The 22,291-nt window shown below is 56.9% G+C and overlaps 2 protein-coding genes and 1 long non-coding RNA gene across 5 annotated transcripts in view; 1 reads left to right on the top strand and 2 right to left on the bottom strand.

Annotated features, from left to right (window-relative positions):
* Positions 1-10,681, bottom strand: PCOLCE (procollagen C-endopeptidase enhancer). The gene is made up of 9 exons (XM_079951975.1): positions 10,503-10,681; positions 9,626-9,734; positions 9,040-9,301; positions 6,388-6,512; positions 6,003-6,139; positions 4,114-4,388; positions 2,181-2,252; positions 1,372-1,542; positions 1-341 (listed from the first exon to the last, which is right to left on the bottom strand). Exons 1-9 carry the CDS (start codon positions 10,592-10,594, stop codon positions 181-183), a joined length of 1,404 nt encoding a protein of 467 aa, XP_079808101.1. The 5' UTR covers positions 10,595-10,681; the 3' UTR covers positions 1-180.
* On the top strand, positions 8,877-19,490 carry LOC307202350. The gene is made up of 4 exons (XR_013832832.1): positions 8,877-8,937; positions 11,857-12,186; positions 15,298-15,423; positions 17,676-19,490. It is a non-coding gene; the product is annotated as an uncharacterized lncRNA (long non-coding RNA).
* KIF1C (kinesin family member 1C) overlaps positions 18,919-22,291 on the bottom strand; it is a 57,696-nt gene continuing 54,323 nt past the window's right edge. For all 3 annotated transcript variants that reach the window (XM_079951746.1, XM_079951748.1, XM_079951747.1), the window contains one exon: positions 18,919-21,536. In XM_079951746.1, the coding sequence (XP_079807872.1) occupies positions 20,787-21,536 (750 nt within the window). In that variant the 3' untranslated portion in view covers positions 18,919-20,786. The remainder of the gene's footprint in view (positions 21,537-22,291) is intronic.

Below are 22,291 nucleotides of genomic sequence, written 5' to 3'. Positions count from 1 at the left end.
TGTAAAAATACCTTTAAGAGAGACTTGCGTTTAACACTCAGACCTCCCCAAACACAAGCGCAGGGCGGTGTGTGGGTACATTTCCCCTCCCCCTCCCCCGTTCATTGGCTATATGGAGGCGGGCACCGCTGGGCACCCCTGGGGCGGCTCTGTCCGTAAAGGAGACGCGGCAGCGCAGGCTCAGGGCCTGTTCCTGGCAGCTGGCGGGGCAGTGCAGGGGCGTTTGGCGAGGTTGGTGAGAATCTTGTGCTGCGGTTGGCGGAAGGGCACCACGAAGCTGTTGGGGGGGAGCTGCCCGCTCCCGTCCGCGCCGACTTTGCCCATGAAGACGTAGTTGGCACCTGCAAGGGGAAAAGGATTAGTGTTATGTACTGAGTTGAATAGGATCCAAATTGCAGCAGTCTGATTGGTCCTAGAACAATAGGACCCAGAATGCAGCAGTCTGATTGGTCCTCAGGAGCCACCCAATCCAGCTCCAGGTGGAAAGGAATCCGAAACCTGATTGGCCTACAGGAGAATCCCAGAATTAGCCAATCACATTTATTGTGTAAATAATGTATATAAAGCAGACATTCTGGGGGAACTTCCATTCCTCCTCACCACTATGAGCTGAATAAAGAGCATGAAATCCACTCTCGACTCTGAGTATATTTCAAATACAGTGGACACTTGGGTTGAGATCCTTGCGGGAGGCACATTCGCAACCCACAGCGTCCACAACAAGCAGCGCCGCGTCTGCGCATGCGCGGGTTGCGATTCGGCTCTTCTGCGCATGCGCAGAGCACAATTTAGTGCTTCTGCGCATGCGCCGAAACCTGGAAGTAACCCCTTCCAGTACTTCTGGTTTTTGGCGCGTCCGTAACCTGAAGCGTCTGTAACCCAAGGTATGACTATAATACATGTAGCCCCTGGGAGAGGAGGCAGGGTGGGCCTCAGCTGGCCGGCTGGGTGGGAGCCCCTTCGCGTCGGCCCAGAACTGATGGCAGAGGGACTTCTCTGCCGCGTGTCGAAGACGGAGCCCACTCGTTTCCTGCTGCCCCACAGGGTAAGACTCGAACCCACACCTCCAAATTGCAAGGAAGGAGATTCCCACTGAACACGGGGTTAGAACGCCCTCGCAAGGTGGTGGCTTCTCCTTCCTCGGAGGCTTTTAAGCAGCGGTTGGGTGGGCATCTGCCAGGCCTCCTCTAGCAGTGATTCCTGCAGACATAGCAGGGGGTTGGACTGGATGACCCTCAGGGTCCCACCCTACAATTGTACGATCTCAAGGACCTCTCCTGCCCCCCTGCTTTTCTGCACAGTTTGTGCAGCGAAAGGAGCTGGTGTGGGGGGTGAAAGGACATGTGAGGGGCGGGTGTGGGGGTCTCTCACCTTTCTTGAGGATGGGGCACTGCCGGCAGGGGGCCTCGAAGCGAAGAGTGGCTGCGCTGCCCTCGGCGGGGAGGCTCAGGGCTCCTGCCTTGTATGTATTTGCGAGGGCGACGGTGATGGTGACCTTGTTCCCTGCCCCTCGCACGGCCGTCTTCACTGTCCCAGAGACCACTGCAAAAGCGGCGTTGGAGGGTGAGGGGCTGCCAGAACGGAGGAGGACCCCTCCCAGGTTTGAGCCAGGGCAGCCGGGGGTTCCCAAACATTCTTGGAGGACCCCCACCCCCTGGGTTCCAAGATCTCGTTCCCATTGCCCCCTACCCAAAATGCTATAAAAGGCATTATTCAGAACAGCAGTTTGCAGCATCAGACACTTATCAGAACGCTTGCAATTAATCACACACGCGTTCAAAACCCAGTTAAAACTAATTAACTCCGCAAAACGGATGACCAAAACTTGATAGTCATTGGCACCTCAAGTGCCCCCCTGCTGCCCGCTTGCCTCTTCGCACCCCCTATGTAATTCCACCGCCCCCCAGGGGGCAGGACCACTGATCTAAGAGGCTATGGGGTCTCCAGAGACATTTGGGGCTCATTCTGATTGACAGCTCACTCCCAGCCATTTTTCTTCTGCCCCTCCCCCCCTAGAGCTGCCCAGTTTCATTTCCAGGAGCTGGCAGAACGAGGGTGTGCACATTTCCCCACTTGCCCCCCCCGCACCTGTTCAAATGGGGGTTGGACTAGATGACCTTTGGGGGTCCCGTTTCATCATGATTCTACGATGCCCTCTCCCGCTTTCCTAAAGGGCTTACCAAAATCGCTGGCGCAGAAGTTCCCCTGGAGCGTTCCTGTCCGGCGGCACTTCTCTGGGCAGGTGATCTCACCTGGGGGGGGGGGGGGAGAAATGGAGGGGAAGAGTAGAATTGAGGCAAACCCCCCAACTAGCACTCTGCACATGCTCAGGAACACGTCCTTAACGTTACCTGCAGCAGGGCAGCTTTGGAAACATACCTTGCTTCCTGCTTGGCCATTCAGAATGCACATTATGCACTGAATAATATAAAGGATGTGGACAATTTTGTGGAAATACTTTATGGGTAAGTCTAAAGAGTTGGGATGTGGGTGGCGCCTAGGACTTGCTGATCAGAAGGTCGGCGGTTCGAATCCCCGCGATGGAGTGAGCTCCCGTTGCTCGGTCCCTGCTCCTGCCAACCTAGCAGTTCGAAAGCACGTCAAAGTGCAAGTAGATAAATAGGTACCACTCTGGCGGGAAGGGAAACGGTGTTTCCGTGCACTGCTCTGGTTCGCCAGAAGCGGCTTGGTCATGCTGGCCACATGACCCAGAAGCTGTACGCTGGCTCCCTCGGCCAGTAAAACAAGATGAGTGCCACAACCCCAGAGTCGGCCACGACTGGACCTAATGGTCAGGGGTCCCTTTACCCTTTATCTTTAAGTCTAAAGAACGGCAACTACCAAAACCTCAGATTGGACTCTGGAAAACTAAACTAGATTGATCTGTCCTGGAGGGGAAGAAAGGGGAATTTTGTTTTTGTATCCTTCTCCTTCTTTTTTTTGGTAATTGTTATATATTGGAAATCAATAAAACTATATTTATTTTACAAATACCACATCCCAGAAGAGAGGCCTGGTAGCCCCAGGGGAGCCTGGCCTGCTGCAGACTGTGTACAATGGGGATTTTTAGCTTGGAGAAAATGTGAACAAGAGGCGACACGATAGAAACTTCTAAAAATTATGCCTGGCAGGGAGAAAGTGTGGAGAGGAAAGGTTTTCTCCCTCTCTCATAGCACTGGAAATCGCGGACATCCAATGCAACGGAATGCTGGGACATTCAGGACCGATAAAAGAAAGCTAAACTGCGGAACTCCCTGCCACAGTAGGCAGGGATGGCGACCATCTTGGGTGGCTTCCAAAGAAGATAAGACAAATCCATGGAGTAGAAGGGGGTTCCCCCCCCAAAAAAAAATTATTGCTTTCCCTGCAAATCCAAGAACGACATATTCCTACAGTAACTTGCCCAGCACTGCATTCTTACTAAGTTTCACCTGAAGTACGCATAGCTTCCAACATTGATCCTAGTAAAATAGGGACAGCTTATCCAAGGAAAATCGGAATATTCCGGGATCAAATCAGGAACCGGGACAGCTTCTGTGAATCTGGGGCTGTCCCTGGAAAATAGGGACACTGGGAGGGTTTGCAGCACACAAGCAATGCATTTATTCATGCATTATCTCCTCCCTGCAGAGGTTCTGGTGTTGGGGCTGGAACAAAAGTTTCTGCCTCATTTATAAAGGAAAAGAATTGGAGCGAAGTCTCACCCCCAGAATCATGAGTGCCGACCCCTGAGGTGCCTTCTGTGGCGAGGGAGGCGTTCTGGCGGAGCCACAGTCCATATATTATTTAACTGGATTTCAAGGGGAATTTCTACGGATTGTTTGCCAAGCTTTGGGTTAGAGGGGATTGGCCTTGTGGTCCAATCCTGCTTGTGGGTTTCCCACTGGAGCGTCTGTGAGGACACTGGACTAGATGAGCCACTTTGGGCATGATCTGGCAGCCAGGCTCTTCCAGTGTCCTTATGGAGCCTCCAGAGGCAGTCTAGGTTGACCCCTAGGTCCTGAGGGTTATTTGGCTACCGTGGGCCAAAGGAACCTCTGGCCGGATCCAGCAAGGCTCTTCTGAGGTCCTGACACACACCGCAGTGATCCCCCGTCCACAGATGCCTCTTACCTGTGGCAGGTGGTGCCGTGGGCCGTGTGGGGCTGGGGCGGGGCCTGGCGGTCGGTCTGGGGCGCGGTGCCGGCTTGGGCTTGGGTACCACTGGTTTCCTACCCGGCTGGGCTGGTTTGGAGCCCGGGAAGACGCGTCCCGTGGGCTGAGAGACGCCTTTGTCCACCGTCTCGCCGGGGCTCTTGAAGACGTAGGAAGCCGAGAAACCGTCGGCCGTCACGCTGAGATCCGAGACGAACTGGACCAGCAGTTCATTGCCATTCGAGGAGACGGTGCTAGATGACCGTGGGGAGTGGAAAGGGGATGAGAAGAGCAGAGAGGTCCCTCCCTGGCCCTAATCTAACGTCCTGGAAGCCACATTTAGGTTGCCAGCTGCGATGGCAAAAACCTCCTCTGTCTCTGAGATGCTTCTGGTTCCACGCAGAGGACCAGGCAGGCAGGTGCAGCTTGGTGGCCTCAAGGCGGGCAGGAGAGGATGGTGTGTCAAGACAAGGGGCTTGGATTTGGGAGGAACCAGGATTCCTTGAATTGTAGACTTGGAAGGGACCCCGAGGGTCATCCAGCCCAACCCGCTGCAAGGCAGAAATATTCCGCTACCCGCATACAGGGATCGAACCTGTGGCCTTGGCATCATAGCCCCCCTGTCCGCTAACTAATTGAGCTGCCCAGGTGGCAGAGCAGCTTTGAGGCTGGTTGTTTAGGGGAAAGCCGGTTCAGAAGGGATCTCCCCCCCCCCCACGCATGAGCACAGAGATGGTGGCTTTAAAAGAGGAGGAGGCAAATTATCGGAAGAGGAGGAGGAGAGGGCGAGGGATGGCTTGAAGCGGCAGGCTCTGCTGATGTTCTTACGAATACGATGAAATAGACCAAGAAATTAAATGGAGGAGTCGTAGAAGGAGGCCCTGTGAGGCCAGGGGCAGTTCAGGGAGGCCAAAGGCGATGGGAGAGAGAGATTATTTGCCAAAGCAGGCGAAAGGGAATGCTTGGTCTTAGAGGACGTGGGAATGACCTGGGGAAGGGAGAGAGCCAGTGGGAGGCCCTTATATGTGGGTGTAAACCAGGGGTTGGCACCCTGGATGCGGCCCCCCAGGCTCATAAATCTGGCCCACGGACCCTGCTGCCCGCTCGGCCAGTCCCCACATGCTGCGGACCCCTCTCCATGCAGGGTGTGTCATGGAGCTTCAGCCGGCCCCGCACCTGGTGCCCGGGTTGGCACTGCTGCTGGTGGCATGCTCAGCAGCCGCGCTGGAGCAGCTGGAGGCTGAGCTGCACACCGCCTGCCTGGTGCTCTGCATGCGCAGCCTGCCCACTGACCTGGCCTCAGACAATGGGCTGCAGTGTGTGGTGCAGCTGTGGGACCGGCTTGCAGGGTATTCATATTTTTCAAAATATAGTCCGGCCCCCCACAAGGTCTGAGGGACAGTGGAGCAGCCCCCTGATGAAAAAGTTTGCTGACCCCTGGTGTAAACTCTCCAGAAACGACGGGGAAGGGTCACCGAGGGCAGGGGGTCAAGAGAGCAAAAATCCCCCCATGGGGCAGACTCCTCTGCAGGGTTGTTATACTGAGCCCCAAGAGGACGAGGGACATACATTTGTCGTTGAAATGCTCAGGGGATCTTGAGATGAAGCGTGAAACAGACTCCCCTTCCTTGGAGGTGTTTGAGCAGAGGCTGGCGTGTTGCGGATGCTTCTGCTGCGATTCCTGCATGGCAGGGGGTGGGCTAGATGGCCCTCGGGCGTCCCTCCCTACCCTACAATCCTATATTTCAAGGAAGCATCCCAAAGAGGAGGCACGCTGAAGCAACGGGGGACTGCAACCACCCTTAAGCTGGCTTCCGACATGCTCCATTCGCGACAGAAAGGGGAACCTGTGCGCTGCAAAGCCTCACCTGGGCGATTCGTCCCCGCAGAACTTGCCAATGCGCCTGGAGTCGTCTCGGTCTCCGCCGTTGAAAACGGCCACGTAGTCGTAGCGACAGTAGGTGTCGGGCTCCACATCAAACTTCCCGAAGGTCAAGACAATCACCTGAGCCAGGGGGGAAAGGAGAGAGAATGAGTTCCGGTTGCGCCGGTGGGCCTGACCTGACTCATAAGCTTTGCGGGCACAGAACGGAGGTGGTTGCTGGGTGCCACCCCACCCACCACCCTGGGAAGAGAGGCCCCGCCAGAGGAAGCTGGCAAGAATCACAGAACTGCCGAGCTGAAAGGGCCCCCCCAAGGTCATCCAGCCCAACCCCCTGCGATGTGGCTAAGGGGACAAGCGAGCAGCCTTACCTTGTCCTTTGGGGCAATGATGTGCCAAGAGCAGCTGATGCCGGGCGGGTAGTCGCTCTCAGGCCAGTTGGGGGTCTTGAGGGTGCCCTGGGGTTTCTCCAGCTTCCCCCCACAGAACTGGTGCTCTGCAAAGAGGGAAAGAGGGGCAGGGCCGCCAAGGGGGTCAGCGGAATGGGCAAGGCCAGGGATGCTCAGAAACCCATTGTGGCCCTCGTCTCTCGAGGTGGCACACAGGAAAAGTTTTGGGTCATCCGCTGCAAGCGTGCACAGAGACCCCACGGGGCCCCTTGCCACCCCCGCTACGTGCAGAGCCTCTGGAAGCCGTGGGCACAAGGTGGGCCCACACCCAGCCTTTTGAACCCACAGAGGAAGGGGGCTCAAGTGTGCCAATCAGTCGCTGCCTTGAGGGCTCGTGCCCGCATGCCAATGTGCAAGCAGGCAAAACCCTTGCAGGCTCTCAGGCCGGCCATTCCGGCGCAAACCTCTACCCACGTGCCACATGCCAGCCAATATTCTACACCGCCCCCCATAAGAGCCCCCTAACTAAGCCCAATTCAGAAGCCAGGCCTGTTCTGCAGCCAGAGAGGACTTTGAAGGGGCCAGGGATCAAAGACTCAACGGGATGGATGGGGGGTTTCAGGAAAGGAAGAGGGGGAGATGTTTTTATTTTACTGGGGGGGGGGGTGCAATCAAAGCTGGTCCGGCGTCTTATGGTCTAAATGCTTGTTTGCTCTGCAAACAGTCCAGGGGGGCGGAGAGAGAGGCCCCCAAAGGGAGCAGAACCGCAGGGCGAAAACAGCAATTTGGGAGACCGCACTAATGACTGGTTGCAGAAGGACCAGGAATGGGAGGAAGAGGCTGGCATCGCCCGGGCCAGCAGGCAGAGAAAGGCGGGGAGGGAATGAGAATTTTATTTGGAGGGACGTCCGTCTCTTCCATCCCATACTTCCAGCCCCTCCTGAGGACCCTGGATGGGGTGTCCCCCTTGAGCAAAGGACCCCACAACCCTCCTGACTATGGGCTTCCAAAAGCAGAAAGAGCACCCCCTGCCCACCACCCAAAAAGCCAAGCCAAGCCCAGGTCTTGCCCTCCTTGGAAGGGCAGGAGGGGGTCTCTGCAGCTGCCACTGCGGGAAAGAACCGGGGGTCTCATACTCACCGTCCCAATAGTCCCACGGCTCCCAGAACCCCCAGGAGTCTATATGATGGGCACCCCCTTTTCCTCGTCCCTTTGGGCGCCCTGGAAAAAGGTCCTGTGCATTGGGATGGGGCGGGGGGGGGGAGGAAAAGGGGTGCGAGAGACTTGCCACCCCCCCTCTCCTTGTGCCACCCCAGGGTGCAGAGCGCCAGCCCCCCCCCCCTCATTATGCTCCTAGATGAGCAGCTGGTTCGGCCTAAAACTCTCCCTGCCAGCCGGATCCCTTTTACTGGAGGTCAGAGGTCAAATGCTTGCCGTGATCCAGGGAGATTCCACAGCAGTCCTCTCACGCTTCGAACATTCCAGCTGGCAAACGCTCCTGTCCCAAAACACTGCCCCCTGCAAAGTATTTGTCAGCCTAACAGTTGTTAAATTAGTTTTTGAGATCCAGTCCTCCTAGGATCCCATTGCTGGCTGCTTCTTGGGGGTTTCTGTGCAACGTTAATTTCAAAAGTCATCTGCGGTCCCAAAATAAGGAGTTAGCAAATAATGAGTCATAGTTGGAAGGGTCATCCAGTCCGACCCCCCTGCACTGCAGGAATCTCGATTAAAAAAACCCTGGCAGGTGGCCATCTAAACTCTGCTTAAAAGCCCCAAATGAATCACAGAACTGTAGAGTCGGAAAGGAACTCAAGGGTCATCTAGTCCAACCCGCTGCACTGCAGGAATCTCAGCTAGATCATATATTGATCTATGGGCTACTTTTAAAATGAGGCTGCATTTTACATTGCATTTCAACCTGTATTTAAAATTGGTGTTGTTGTTTTTCCTATTACGATTTTACTGTAATTTTATTGGTGTTAGCCGCTCTGAGCCTGGCTCTGGCTCGGGAGGGCGGGGTATAAATAAATTTTATTATTATTATTATTATTATATAGGACAGGTGGCCCCCCCAACCTCTGCTTAAAAACCCCCAAGGAAGGAGATTTCCCCACCTTGTTCCACTGACAAATGGCTCTTGCCATTAGAAGGTTCTTCCTGATGTTGAGTCGGAATCTCCCTTCTTGTCACTTGAAGCCACGGGTTCGAGTCCCACCCTCCGGAGCAGCACAAAGCAAGCTTGCTGCATCTTCCATGGGGCAGACCTTCAGATTTCTGAAAGATGGCTCTAGTATCTCCTTCCGGCCTCTCCTTCCCCAGGCTAAACGTCCCCAACTCCCTTAACTGATCATCATCATCATGATCTCAGCGCGACTCACAATCTCAGGACTTGGTTTCCCTGACTATTAAATATACAAACTTAGTTTGGATTGGGGAAACAAGATTGGCACCCAAAGCTCCCGCCCCCGAATCCTCCTTGTTCTCAGCACAGGGGCCCAAAGGATCCTGGGTAATTTGCCAGAGGAATTGTGGGTAAGTCAGAAGGATTCGGCCAAGCTGGCACCCGCCAGAAGTTTGGAACTATAACTCCCGCCAGCCCCAATGCCACCGGCCGCTGCAAGGGGGGTCCCTTACCGTCGACGTGGGGGAGCCCCCCGCTGAACCACACCAGGAAGCCCCTCCCTCCGGTGCCCTCGTCGGACACCATCCGCAGCATCATCCGGTTGCTGGTGCTGAGGACCGCTCCCGGCCGGAAAGTGCCGCAGAAGCGGCCCAGACGCTGCCCCTCGACGGCCGAGTGCCCGTTGTAGACCTCCAGGTAGTCGTAGCGGCAGATGGGGTCCGGCTCCATGTCAAAGACCCGGAAGGAGAGCATCACCACCTGCCCTTCTGGGACCTGGGAATGGGGGGGCAAAGGGGCTGTCAGATGCCAGGGGGTGGGTAGGCTGGCAGAGGGAGAATCAGGGAGACAGGCACCCACACTTGGGGAAAATAAAATCTGAAATAGCTGCAGGCAAAAGGAGGATGTTCCCCCTTGCGAGGCCATAATTCAGCGCAATAGGAGCAGGGTTCGAATCCTGCCCCCCAGGAAACGCACTGGGAGACATTGGACAACCTAGCTATTGCGAATGGTCAGCCACTGGTGGGAGCTGGAGTGGGGCTACCTAGCTGCGTGCCCCCCCACGCCCTGCCCAGGACCCCCACCCCCAGGGAGAGTCACCGTGATGGTCCAGACGCAGGTCTTGCTGGGAGGGTAGTGGCTGGGGAAGCCCTCGCTGGCGATGTAGCCGTTGTCGCCAGTGTGGTCGCCCCCGCAGACGAAGATGGGTCTGGAAGGGAGAGGGAGAAGCGGTGAGAGAGGAGAAGACAGGGCACTGGGGACAAGGCATGCCCCACAGAACCGAGGAGTTGGCTGGGATCCCCAAAGGTCATCCAGCCCAACCCACTGCAGTGCAGGAATAATCCCCGACTCCACTTTGAAGCCTCCAGAGAAGGAGAGCCTACCCTCTTCTGAGGGAACCCCTTCCACTAGGGGTCTGGAAGTTGAAGACCCCCTGGCGTAAAGAAGCTGACTTATTCCTTCATCCATCCAGCTCAGGCTGGCAGCAGCGGCTCTCCAGGATTTCAGACGGGGCCCTACTCGGAGGCGCCCTTCTGCATGCCAAGCAGACGTCCTGCCCCCTTTCCTAGACAGCCCGGGGCTAAGAAGGGGCGGCAGGCCGGACTGTGGGCGCCCCCTCCTCCCAGCCTCTCTGCCCCTGACCCAGAGCCGCCTTCCCCCCAGCCCCCCCCCCGTTCCCAGTAGCTCTCTTGACACCCCGTTCAAGAATTCCGGGAATCCGCTTGGCTCATCCCGGCTCCTGGCAGCCGGACCAGCCGCGTCTCGCTTAAACCCTTCCAGATGTGGCGCGGACGGACCCAAAACTGGGGGGGGGGGCGCAGCAGCAGCATCCCCCCCCCGCAAGCACCCCCAGGATGTGGAACAGGGAAGGGGGCATCTATGGCACAGAGTCACCCCCCCAGCTCCGATCTTGGGGGTATTTCTTGGGATGGGGGGCTGGCAGATGAGACGGGTCGGGGGGGGGGCGCGCAGGTACCTGGTGTTGTTCCCGGCGGGGGGGTCCTGGGCCCGGGCCAGCGGCAGGAGGGCGAGCAGTAGGGACGGCAGGAGGGAGAAGTGGGGCGCCATCGTCGTCGCTTTCGGGGCGCTTCCCTGAGCTGGACGGGGCGGGCGGCGAGACGGGGACGGAGTGGCGTCCCAGCAGCGCCGCCTCCTGCTTATGGGGAGCCGGTGGGGGGAGCCAGGCGGCGGGGAGGGGCCGAGGGGGCGGGCGGAGAGCCACGGCCGGGCCGAGGAGCATGTGCAGAGCGCGCTGCGCTCCGGAGGAAAAGATTCCCGGGGGTCTCCTTTGGGAAGCCCCCCCCCCAAAGCAGATCCCGAAGGGGCGCCCTTCCCTCCAGCCTGGGGGTCTCAGCAACGATCTCCTGCCTCCGAGCGGGGAAGACGACACGCGTCAGGGCGGGGAAGGCTCCGTGCCCCCCTGAACTCCCAGGGGCCACGCGGGGTCTCTTTTGGGAAGCCCCCCCCCCAAAGCAGATCCCGAAGGGGCGCCCTTCTCTCCCGTCTGGGGGTCCCAGCCATCTCCTGCCTCCGAGCGGGGAAGGCAACACGACACGCGTCGTGAGAAGGGCGCCCCCGAGATCGCGCGGCAGCTTCGGACCCCCGGCGGCGGCGGTACCGCGACCCCCAGCTGCTGCCAGCCGCAGCCCCAGGAGGGAAGGGGAGCCCGGGGGGCTGGCGCGCCCCTCCTCCAGCTGCGAAGCCCACCTGGCGCCAGCGGGACCCCGAAGGATGCTGCGAGGGGCGTTTCTTTGGGAGTCGGAAAGAGACAGTGGAGGTCTAGTGGTTAGAGTCCGTCGCAGCAGGACCTTGAGCGCCCTAGGTGGGGGGTGGGGGTGGAACTCGTGGTATAATTGCAAAAGGAGAGAGACATACAAGATGCCCGCTCACACGTGCATTCGTGACTAATTCATCTTCCATTTTTAAAATATAAGATTGTTATTTAATCTTCCTTCGCCAAGATATCTTTTTTTTTTTTAATTCTATCATTCGTCAATTAAAACAGCAGATAATATAAGAATATGATCTAGCTCGGAGTTAAATTCATTTAGGAACAAGAAGAGTAGAATACTAGGATCTTAGAACAGCAGCGTTGAATGAGGGACCCCCAGGGGTCATCCAATCCAACCCCCTTGCGATGCAGGGATCGCCGCTGCAGAATCCCGGGCAGGTGGTTTAAATTTTCTGCTTAAAAACACCCAATGAGGAGAGTTTAAGTGCAAAAGGATGATTTACTATTATTATTATTGCGTTATTAATAATGATCATGGAGTCTTAATATCATTAATAATAATAATAATAATTACTATTATTAATTACGCCCCATTGAGGCGCGCGAAGACTCTTTCAGGTGGGCGACCCCCGTCTGAGGGAACCTCCGCCCGCGGGATGTGTGTGGCGTCACAGGAAGCTCCCGCCAATCAGGGCCGGGCGGGCGTGGCTTAGTTGCCACGACAGGAAGGCGGCGGCGGCGGCGGCGATCAATGGAGACGCAGGAGGCGCCGGCGGGGGTTTCCCTGAGGCGCCTGACCAATAGAAAAGCGGGAAGGAGAGCCCCGCCCACCAGGGGGCTGGAATAGGAAGCAGTTGGACCAATCGGGAGAGGGGAGGGCGGGGCAGGAGTGCGGACGGACAGGAGGAGGAGGAGGCAGCAGCAGCTGGTGAGAGAGGGGCGGCTGCGGGGGGGGGGGGAGGGAGTCACGTGGAGGGGCCCCCACCAAGCAAATGGGGGGCGGGCTTGGCCAGTGCCCCCTCTGCCCCTCCGCAGCAGCCAGCCAGGGGCTGGGAAAGCTCCTGTCTGGGCTTCCCGGCTAACAGATTGAGGTTGAATCCTGACAAGACAGAAGTGCTGTTTTTGGGGGACAGGAGGCGGGCAGGTGTGGAGAATTCCCTGGTCCTGAATGGGGCAACTGTGCCCCTGAAGGACCAGGTGCGCAGCCTGGGAGTCATTTTGGACTCACAGCTGTCCATGGAGGTGCAGGTCAGTTCTGTGTCCAGGGCGGCTGTCTACCAGCTCCATCTGGTACGCAGGATGAGACCCTATCTGCCTGTGGACTGTCTCGCCAGAGTGGTGCATGCTCTGGTTATCTCCCGCTTGGACTACTGCAATGCGCTCTACGTGGGGCTACCTTTGAAGGTGACTCGGAAACTACAACTAATCCAGAATGCGGCAGCTAGACTGGTGACTGGGGGCGGCCGCCGAGACCACATAACACCGGTCTTGAAAGACCTACATTGGCTCCCAGTACGTTTCCGAGCACAATTCATAGTGTTGGTGGTGACCTTGAAAGCCCTAAATGGCCTCGGTCCAGTATATCTGAAGGAGCGTCTCCACCCCCACCGTTCTGCCCGGACACTGAGGTCCAGCGCCGAGGGCCTTCTGGCGGTTCCCTCACTGCGAGAGGCCAAGTTGCAGGGAACCAGGCAGAGGGCCTTCTCGGTGGTGGCGCCCGCCCTGTGGAATGCCCTCCCATCGAATGTCAAGGCGATGGACAACTACCTGACATTCAGAAAACATCTGAAGGCAGCCCTGTTCAGGGAAGTTTTTAATATGTGACATTTTAGTGTATTTTTCATCTCTGTTGGAAGCCGCCCAGAGTGGCTGGGGAAACCCAGCCAGATGGGCAGGGTACAAATAATAAATTATTATTATTATTATTATTATTCCCCTCGGGGCAGAGACCGCGGCAGCCCCTGGGGGGGCGCGGGGGGAATTGGGATGGTCCCGGAGCTGAGCGGGGTTTGCAGCACCACCACCGCCGCCTCTCTCTCTCCTGGCCTCCTAAGAGCCCAGCTGGATCAGGCCCACGGGGGCCCGTCCAGTCCAGCATCCTGTCTTCACAGTGGCCAACCAGATGCCCCAATGGGGACCCCGCAAGCAGGATCCGAGCACAAGAGAACTCTTCCCTCCTGCAACTGGAGTTCAGAAGCATTGCTCCCGGTCCTGAATGACTCCCTGGTCCTGAATGGGGCAACTGTGCCCCTGAAGGACCAGGTGCGCAGCCTGGGAGTCATTCTGGACTCACAGCTGTCCATGGAGGCGCAGGTCAGTTCTGGGTCCAAGGCGGCTGTCTGCCAGCTCCATCTGGGACGCAGGATGAGACCCTCCCTGCCCGCAGACTGTCTGGCCAGAGTGGTGCATGCTCTGGTTATCTCCCGCTTGGACTACTGCAATGCGCTCTACGTGGGGCTACCTTGGAAGGTGACCTGGAAACTGCAATTAATCCAGAATGTAGCAGCCAGACTGGTGACTGGGAAACCACATACCACTGGTCCAGAAAGACCTACATTGGCTCCCAGTACGTTTCCGAGCACAATTCCAAGTGTTGGTGCTGACCTTGAAAGCCCTAAACGGCCTCAAAGGCCCAGTAGACCTGAAGGAGCGTCTCCACCCTCATCGTTCTGCCTGGACACTGAGGTCCAGCTCCGAGGGCCTTCTGGCAGTTCCCTCATTGCAAGAAGTGAGGTTGCAGGGAACCAGGCAGAGGGCCTTCTCGGTGGTGGCGCCCGCCCTGTAGAACACCCTCCCACCAGATGTCAAGGAAATAAGCAGCTATCCTATCTTTAAAAGACATCTGAAGGCAGCCCTGTTCAGGGAAGTTTTTAATATTTAATGCTGTACTGTTTTTAACACGTGATTGGGAGCCGCCCAGAGTGGCTGGGGAAACTCAGCCAGATGGGCGGGGTATAAATAATAAATTTGATGATGAAGAAAGCTGAAGGCAGCCCTATTTAGGGAAGTTTTTAATGCTTGATGCTGTATTTTGTTTTTAATATTTGATTGGGAGCCCTAAATAATAATAATAATAATAATAATTATTTGCAGACCCTGCAGAGCCCCCCCGCCCCTTTGGGGCGGGACTGCTGCAGCTGCTCCTCAGGGTGGGGGCATCCCTCTGTGGGGAGGGGGGTACACAGGAGCCGAGAGAAGCAGGCGGAGGGGGGGTATCGGGGAATTAAGAAGCGGGGTGATTGGAGCAAGGGAGAATTAAGGGACCCCAATGCCACCATCCAGGGGACGCAGGTGGCGCTGTGGGTTAAAGCCTCAGCGCCTAGGACTTGCCGATCGAAAGGTCGGCGGTTCGAATCCCTGCGGCGGGGTGCGCTCCCGCTGCTCGGTCCCAGCGCCTGCCAACCTAGCAGTTCGAAAGCACCTCCAGGTGCAAGTAGATAAATAGGGACCGCTTACCAGCGGGAAGGTAAACGGCGTTTCCGTGTGCGGCTCTGGCTCGCCAGAGCAGCGATGTCACGCTGGCCACGTGACCCGGAAGTGTCTCCAGACAGCGCTGGCCCCTGGCCTCTTAAGTGAGATGGGCGCACAACCCCAGAGTCTGTCAAGACTGGCCCGTACGGGCAGGGGTACCTTTACCTTTACCTTTAATGCCACCATCCAGGGAGGGTGGGTTCTCATGCCACCTGGCGATGCCCACCGTTCAAGGTGCAAGGGTGTTCCACAGTTGCGCTGCAATCTCCTTCCCTTTCGGCATCCAGGTGCCCACTCGGAGGATGGCAGACTGCGCAGGAACCCCCGCCCCCTTTTGATGCCCTACTTTTGCCTTCCTGACTCTTACATCCTGGGACTCTTCCTCCACCGCTGGGGGTCCCTCTGGGCCTAGAACCTTTGCTCCTCTGTGCATACGCAGAGTGCATTTCCCACCCTGCCGACCCTGGGCAATGACGAACTCTCCCATAAGTGGGAGAGGACTTCAGGCTTAGAGGACAGCTGAGGACGGATTGATGCCCACAGACACCTCCTTCTACCCCTTGCCCAGGAGCACCTGCTGGTGGAGAACAAGCGACGACCCTGCGCCCAGGAAGCAACCAGCCTGGCCCGGCGAGGAGAGGGCAGCAGCGGGCAGTGGTTCGACATGGGGCACCCGTTTCTCCACGAGGCCTGGGTGAGTTGTGGGTGAGCACAGGGAGGGAGCAGAATAGGGTCCAAGAGGCTAGTCCCTGCTGTGGCAGGACTGCCCCATGCCCACCTGAAGCTGCCCCACACATATCAAGGCTGCTGACCGGGAGTCTATAGTTCGCCAGCCTCATTGAGACATGCAGCCTGCGTAACATTCTGCTATATACACAGGCACCCGTATTAAATAAGAAATGTGAAACACTGTTGATTGGGTATTTCGGTGCCAGAGGTTGGAGGGGCTTGAGGTGACCTGAAAGAGGGTCCCGCTTCAGAAGCACCAGAGAGGCAGGTCAAAGGCTATCTGTGGGAAGGGGCTGCAGTATTTGCTCTGCAAGGCAGAAGGTCCTGGTTTAGGCCGCCAGGTAGGGCTTACACGAAACCCTGAAGGCTAGCCAGAGGGCAGACCGGCGTGGGGACACTTCTGGCCCCCCAGATGTTGCAGGACTCCAGTTTTCAACATGCCTGGCCGTAGGGGTGGCAGATGGGAGCCCATGAGGATGGGGTAGGAATCTGTATTTATTTACTGCATTCCATGCCTCGCCTTTTTCTCCAAAGAGCTCAAGGTGACGCGTGTGGTTCTCTTTTCCTCCTCCTTAATCCCCACAGCAACCCTGCGAGGTAGTTGAGGCAGTGATAGGTGAAGTGGCAGGATTCGAAACCTGGTCTCGTCCAACACTTGAACTTATTACAACACAATGGCATCTTGGAAAGAAAGGGGCAGACTTTTTCCTCAGAGGTTGAACGACAGGCTGAGTTAAAAGTGGTAGGGGGGGAGCCCTTGGCAGCCCCCTCTCGCTGCTCCCACCCACCAAGGGTGCATGTGTGGCTCCCCCAAATGAAAGGGGGTGTTCAGGCAGCCTGCAGAGCAAAACCCCACTCACCTGGCTCAGGTCAAAGTCACTCAAAAGTTCCCCATCATCCCGGAGAGGTCCAACTCCATACACCGAAGCGGCATTTGCATTCAGAGCTGGGAGGGAACCCCAGGGTTCATCCAGTCCAACCCCGCTCCTGGCAACACAGGAATCGGCAGCCGCAAGCTGAGAGCACGGCTCTTCCTTTTCCCCTCTGTTCTATTTGGAGACAACCCTTCTCCCTGCTGCAAACTGAGACACAGACCTTTCTGCTTCTTTCCGCCGTTTTGCAAACTTCCCTCCTCCCTTCCAGGCCGCGCTGAGCCCATCCCTCCCCGGATCTTCGTCCTCTACCTGGCGCTGGCCAGCACCTGCTTGGTTTTCCTGATGCTGCCCCTGGAGGGTCAGCCCAGCCCATTGGTGCCCCCTGCCCTCCACGTCACCCTCCCACAGAAGCTGGTGGCTGCTTACGTCCTCGGTGAGAGCTTCTCTGGGGAATGAGACGGGGGGGGGGGGCGTCTCTCGCACTCAGATCCGGATTGCACTGGCTGGCCACTGTGAGGACAGGATCCTGGACTAGGATGGGCCCCTTTGGGCCTGCCCAGCAGCCAGGTTGCTTCTTTTATTCCTTATATATTGTATTCTATTGAACTACAATTATGGCATTCAAACAGCTATACAATAAAATGCAATATACAAGAAGCGATGAAAAGGCAAAATCAAAAACCGTACAGCATCTAGCATGCAGCACAGTGCCATGACTGCCACAGGGGGAGAAATCTGCTAAGATGCTCGGCAGTTTTCCAAATGGTCCTCAGGGTAGAATAATAGAATCGTAGTGTTGGAACGGACCCCAAGAGGATATCCAGTCCAACCCCTGGCAGTGCAGGAATCCCAGCTGACAAATCCATGCCTGATGGCCATATCCAAACTCTGCTTAAAAACCTCCAAAGGAGGAGAGTTCACAACTCCCAAGGAAGGCTATTGAATGGCTCTTACTGTTGGGGGGACGGGGACATTTGCAATTGACTGAGTTAGGCCAAGTTCCTCCATCCTTCCCAATGGCTGGTGTGAGCAGTGGTGGAGGGATATTCCCATCATGCTTTGCTCAAAAGCATCCACTAGAGAGCAGAGACTATCCATCTCCCGAGAGCACTGTTTAGGGAAGCAGTTAATGTTTGATACATTACTGTATTTTAATATTGTGTTGGAAGCCGCCCAGAGTGGCTGGGGTATAAATAATGTTGTAAATGGGGTATATATAATGTTGTATAAATAATAAAGGATGTTTTGAACCTCAGCCCTCTGGGGGTTGATGGGATTTGTGCTCCTCCCTGGGATCAAGGCGAAAATTCCTGATCTCCACCTCTCTTTGCTCTTCTTCCAGGCCTCTTAACCATGGCATTCCTGCGATCCTGACCTCCTGGGGGAAGGCAACAGCTTGACCAGTAGGGCAATGAATCCTCTTCTCTTCCTCCCCACCACGAATGGGATCTGTGCCCACCCATCCACCATAGCTGCGGACGGAAGGAGCGCCCTGTCTCACCAGGGTCGTCCACGCTTCCTCCGAGTGCGAATGCTGACAGCCTTTTTTTTGCAAGCCCTGGTTGTTCTTATTCCCCGCTGGCTGGGCCTGGAAGGTGGAGAGAGACGTCGGGGGAATGGGTCTGGGGTGCAGCACCTCGAAAAGGGGCAGGAGATTTTGGAGGCGCAGGAGATCAGGCCACGCCACCAACATGTTGAAATAAAAGCGAGGCACCCAAATGGAGGAGGCGGCTTCACAATTCACCAGCTGTGTCATGTCTGGACGAGAGGCTTGCGGTGGGGGGGGGGGGCAGGAGGGGAAACAGCGTCCTCAGCAAGGCGTGAGGAACAGAAAACAGGAGAGGGCTTGACCTGTGGGGTCGGCGGCCAAGAGAAACAGGGATTTGCGTCACCAGGGAGGGAAGGCGGGGAGACTCGCATCCTGGTTTTGCTGAGCAGGCCAGAAAATGGGAGCCTCTCTGATGGGGGGGGGGGGGCTTTGGAGGGTCTGCCCTGCAGTGATCCCAAGGGAGTCCATCCCATAGTCAAACGGCCCTTGTGAGTCAGTTATTCCTTCCTTGCAATATCAAGCCCTGGATTCGAGTCCTACCCTCTGGAGCAGCAGGAAACATGCTATCTCCATCTTTCACGTGGCAGCCCTGAAGATATCTGATGTTGGCTCTCATCTCTCCTCTTCTCCTTCAACCGCTCCTCATCAGGCTTGGTTTCCACACTCTTGGTTGCCTCCTCCTGCACACCTTCCAGCTTGTCAATGTCCTCTTTGAACTAGGGTGCCCAGAACCGGACCCAGGACTCCAGGTGTGGCCTGACCAAGGCAGGATAGCGCGGGATTATTCCTTCCCTAGATCTGGACACTAGACTTCTGAGGATGCAGCTGAGAATAGTATTAGCCTTTTTTGCTGCTGCATCACCCTGTGGACTCGTGCTCAGCTTGTGGTCGTTCCTTTTCACATGTGCAGCTGTCAAGCCAGGTGTGCCCCATTTCAAAGGAGGTGATAAAGACCCCCCATGCCAGCCCAGCACCCCACACCCACATCACCCCTCAAACTGCCACCGCTTGCTTGCAAGGAAGGGAGGAGAGTCCGTTGAGAGATGCGGCAGATTGCCCTCACCTTTATTGGAACAGGATAACAGTAGAGGGTCTTCAGCCACATTTCCAGGGGCAGCAGCCCCCCACACGCACGCACGTGGACACACACAGACAGGCACCCCCTGCCCCATACATACTTCCCACAAATCCCTCTCACGAAGGGGGGGGGGAACCCACAAGAAAGCCCTCGGGGAACACACCACAAAAAGCAGTTTTGGAAGGGCTGGACAGACCCACTTGGAACCCTAGAATTGTAGAGTTGGAAGGGACCCCCAAAGGTCATCTAGCCCGACCCGCGCTGTGCTCGTGCAAAGCTTGTGGGGGTGGGGGAAGAGAGTGCACCATGAGGCTCTTGGGGTTCCACAGGATTGCTGGTCGGGGGCAGGCCTTTGGCCGCAGCGAGAAAGCATTGGGGTCAGGGGACAGTAGCAGCCAACAGGTGGAGCCGAGCCCCATCCATCAGCTTCAGTGTTTTTTTTGGAGGGTGTGTGTGTGTGTGCTAAAAATAGGATATTGCAGCCACAGAGATAGGAGGCTTGCCTCTCTTCCGCCCATCTCCCCAGGGGGGGGAAAGCCCCACTGAACAATAATTAGACATCTTGCCCTACTGGGTGTTGTAGGAGTAGCCCCGTTGCATAGAATTCCAGAGCTGGAAGAGACCCCAAGGGTCATGTGGGAATTGCAGCTGAAGAGGGGCTTCCTCATCCCAGCCCCCAACACAACCCAGGACTAATAGAAGAAAGATTGACAGCACGAGAGTGGCATCGGACAGCAGAGGAAAATACAAGAGATCTTCCAGCCCTCTCTGTAGAGGGCAGGAAATTTTTTTTGGGTGGGTGGGGGGAGGCCGCCTCAGTGGCCACAACCTTGGCCTTCAAAGTGGACTTCAACTCCCCCCCCCAGCAGTATTCCAGCCACAAGCAGAGAGAGTGCTGCTCCAAGACAAAGCGTGTGACAGCAGCCCTCAATAGCCCCAGAGAGGTTTCCTCTGCCCATAAGTTCCCCTTCAACAAACAGGCTGTTCCTTGGAGTAGGGAGGGCAGGGCAGCACCAGTTAAAAGGCCACCAATGTGCTCCAGCCCCCCTGCCACACAAAGTGGGGGGTGGGGGGCGTCCCAAGGCAGCAACCGCCCCTCCACCAGCAAGCCAAGGGGGGCTGAACTGCGCCTCTGACCCACTTTGGAATTGTCTAAAATAGGCAGGCAGGACACCCATGCTTTGACTTTAGGGAGAGGGGCAACTGGGGTGCGGGGGAAGCCCCTCAGCCCCACAGGCCCACATTCTTACCATGGCCTTCTCTGGACAAACCCACCCACTCTTTCCTTATAGACTTGTAGAGGTGTAAGGGAACCCCAAGGGTCCTCTAGACCAACCCCCTGAGATGCAGGAATCGCAGCCCAAGAATCCCTGACAGGTGGACGCCCAACCTCTGCTCAAGAGGAAGCCCACCACCTTCCACGGTCGGAAGGCCTCTTGCACCAAACTCTCCTGACCTCCTTGCACAAACCCTCCACAACCTCCTCTATCGCGCAGTCTTAAAACCAAACAGCAACCCATCCTTTCCCCCTCCTAAACCCATTCCTATTACAAAAAAAAACACCTACGACGACCTCTTTGGCTTTCCCCGCCAGAAAAGACCCTGCTGATCCGACTCGGCCCTTCCTGAAACCGCAGCAGCGCTCAAAACACCCACCCTCCATCGCCCAAGTTTCCCTCGCCCCACAAGAAGGAAGCTCTGTGCTCAGAATCATGTCCGTCCATGGCAGGCGGGCAGCCGTCCGGGATCTGAGGCTACTGCTGCCCCCTCCCAGCGCGCCCCCATTCCTGCTTCCGTCTGGCCAGGGAGCGCCAGATCGCCCCGGGTCACACGGCGCTCTCACGTTCTTGCTGCAGGTTGGGGGCTGACCTCTGCCGGCGCATGCGGGGCGGGGGGCCTCCGTCCGGGGCGTTGGGGGGCCGGTGCTGCGGGTAGGGCTGGTGCTGGCGGGGGTAGTAATTGTGCTTGCGGGCCTGGTAGTGCTCCTGCGCGGGGCCCCGCCTCCCGCGCGCCTGCCCGCCTTCCAGGGAGTTGCGGCGCGGCGGGGCAGAGCGCCTGTTCTGCTGGGGCGCGGGGCTGCTCTTCCGGGCAGGGCGGGGGCTGGGGGGCCGTGGGGGGCAGGACTCGGCCCCCTTCTCCTCCTTCGCCTGGCCGGCGGCCGGCTGGCTCTCCACCATGAAGGCGGAGCCGGGCGCCCAGGAGTAGCGGTGCTGGGGGTTGCTCTTGAAGGGAAACCGCAGTTTGCAGTCCTGGGGGGGGATGAATTTGCCTGGGGCGGCGTGGGGCTGGGTGCGGCGCAGGGCTTTGGCCAGCTGCTGCTGCTGCAGGCTCTGGAGCCGCGCCTGCTCCTGGCGCAGCCAGCGGAGGCGCCCGCGGCGGAAGGCCGGGTCCTTCTCCATCAGGCGGGAGACGCGGTCGCAGCAGGTCGGGGAGGGGCCTCTCCTCTCCTCCCCGGCCTCCCTGGGAGTCGGGGAGTCCTGGCCACCCGCCCGGTCCTCCTTGGGGTCCTCCTCCGACGGAGTGAGCCCCTCGGAGAAGAGCAGCGAGCCCCACTCGTTCTCGAGGTCTTCGTCCTCCTGGGAGAAGAAGAAGAAGAAGCGCAAAGGTCTGAGGCAGATTTCATGACAGCCTTTTTTGTAATGCAATGAAATAAACTAATCCAAATGGAAACAGAAATACAGTGGCGCCTCGCAAGACAAAAATAATCCGTTCCGCGATTCTCTTCGTCTAGCGGTTTTTTCGTCTTGCAAAGCAAGCCCATTGACGGCTTAGCGGATTAGCGGCTTTTAGCGGCTTATCGGCTTAGCGGATAAGCAGATAAGCGGCTTAGCGGCTTAGAAAAAGGGGGGCAAGGAAAAAAAAACCCCGCAGGAACTCGCAAGACATTTTCGTCTTGCGAAGCAAGCCCATAGGGAAATTCGTTTTGCGAAGCACCTCCAAAACGGAAAACTCTTTCGTCTAGCGGGTTTTCCGTCTTGCGAGGCTTTCGTCTTGCGGGGCACCACTGTAAAAATAATTTCTGGTTTTCTGCCTGTCCATTACATAGAAGGAAGAATTCAAAACATTCACTCTAGGGTGGCATCCAACTGTTCTACTTTCTGTTAAGCGATGTTTTCCTAATCTCCAGATCCAAATGCCTCTCCATTCATTCATTGTCCTTTTCACACAAAAAAGTCCAAAAGGGGTTCTCTAATTATTGTTACTGTCTCCACCCACATTGGACTAATATGTCCCTTCCAACTCTATCATTCCATGATTGCTGTCCTTAGCTGAGACTCTCTGTGCCGACACCCTGCTGCCAACTTCTGGGCATCTGCTGCCCAGCCAGATG

The sequence above is a fragment of the Podarcis cretensis genome (genome assembly GCF_951804945.1).
Source record: "Podarcis cretensis genome assembly, chromosome: 13".
Taxonomy (NCBI): Eukaryota; Metazoa; Chordata; class Lepidosauria; order Squamata; family Lacertidae; genus Podarcis; species Podarcis cretensis.
This window is presented reverse-complemented; position numbering and strand designations above follow the sequence as displayed.

Coding starts and splice junctions, on each gene's coding strand:
- PCOLCE (XM_079951975.1), bottom strand. CDS start 10,594: ATGGCGCCCCACTTCTCCCTCCTGCCGTCCCTACTGCTCGCCCTCCTG. Junction 9,735..10,502: donor CCCGCCGGGAACAACACCAG/GTACCTGCGCGC, acceptor TCTCCCTTCCAG/ACCCATCTTCGTCTGCGGGG. Junction 2,253..4,113: donor CACGGCACCACCTGCCACAG/GTAAGAGGCATC, acceptor CCCCCCCCCCAG/GTGAGATCACCTGCCCAGAG.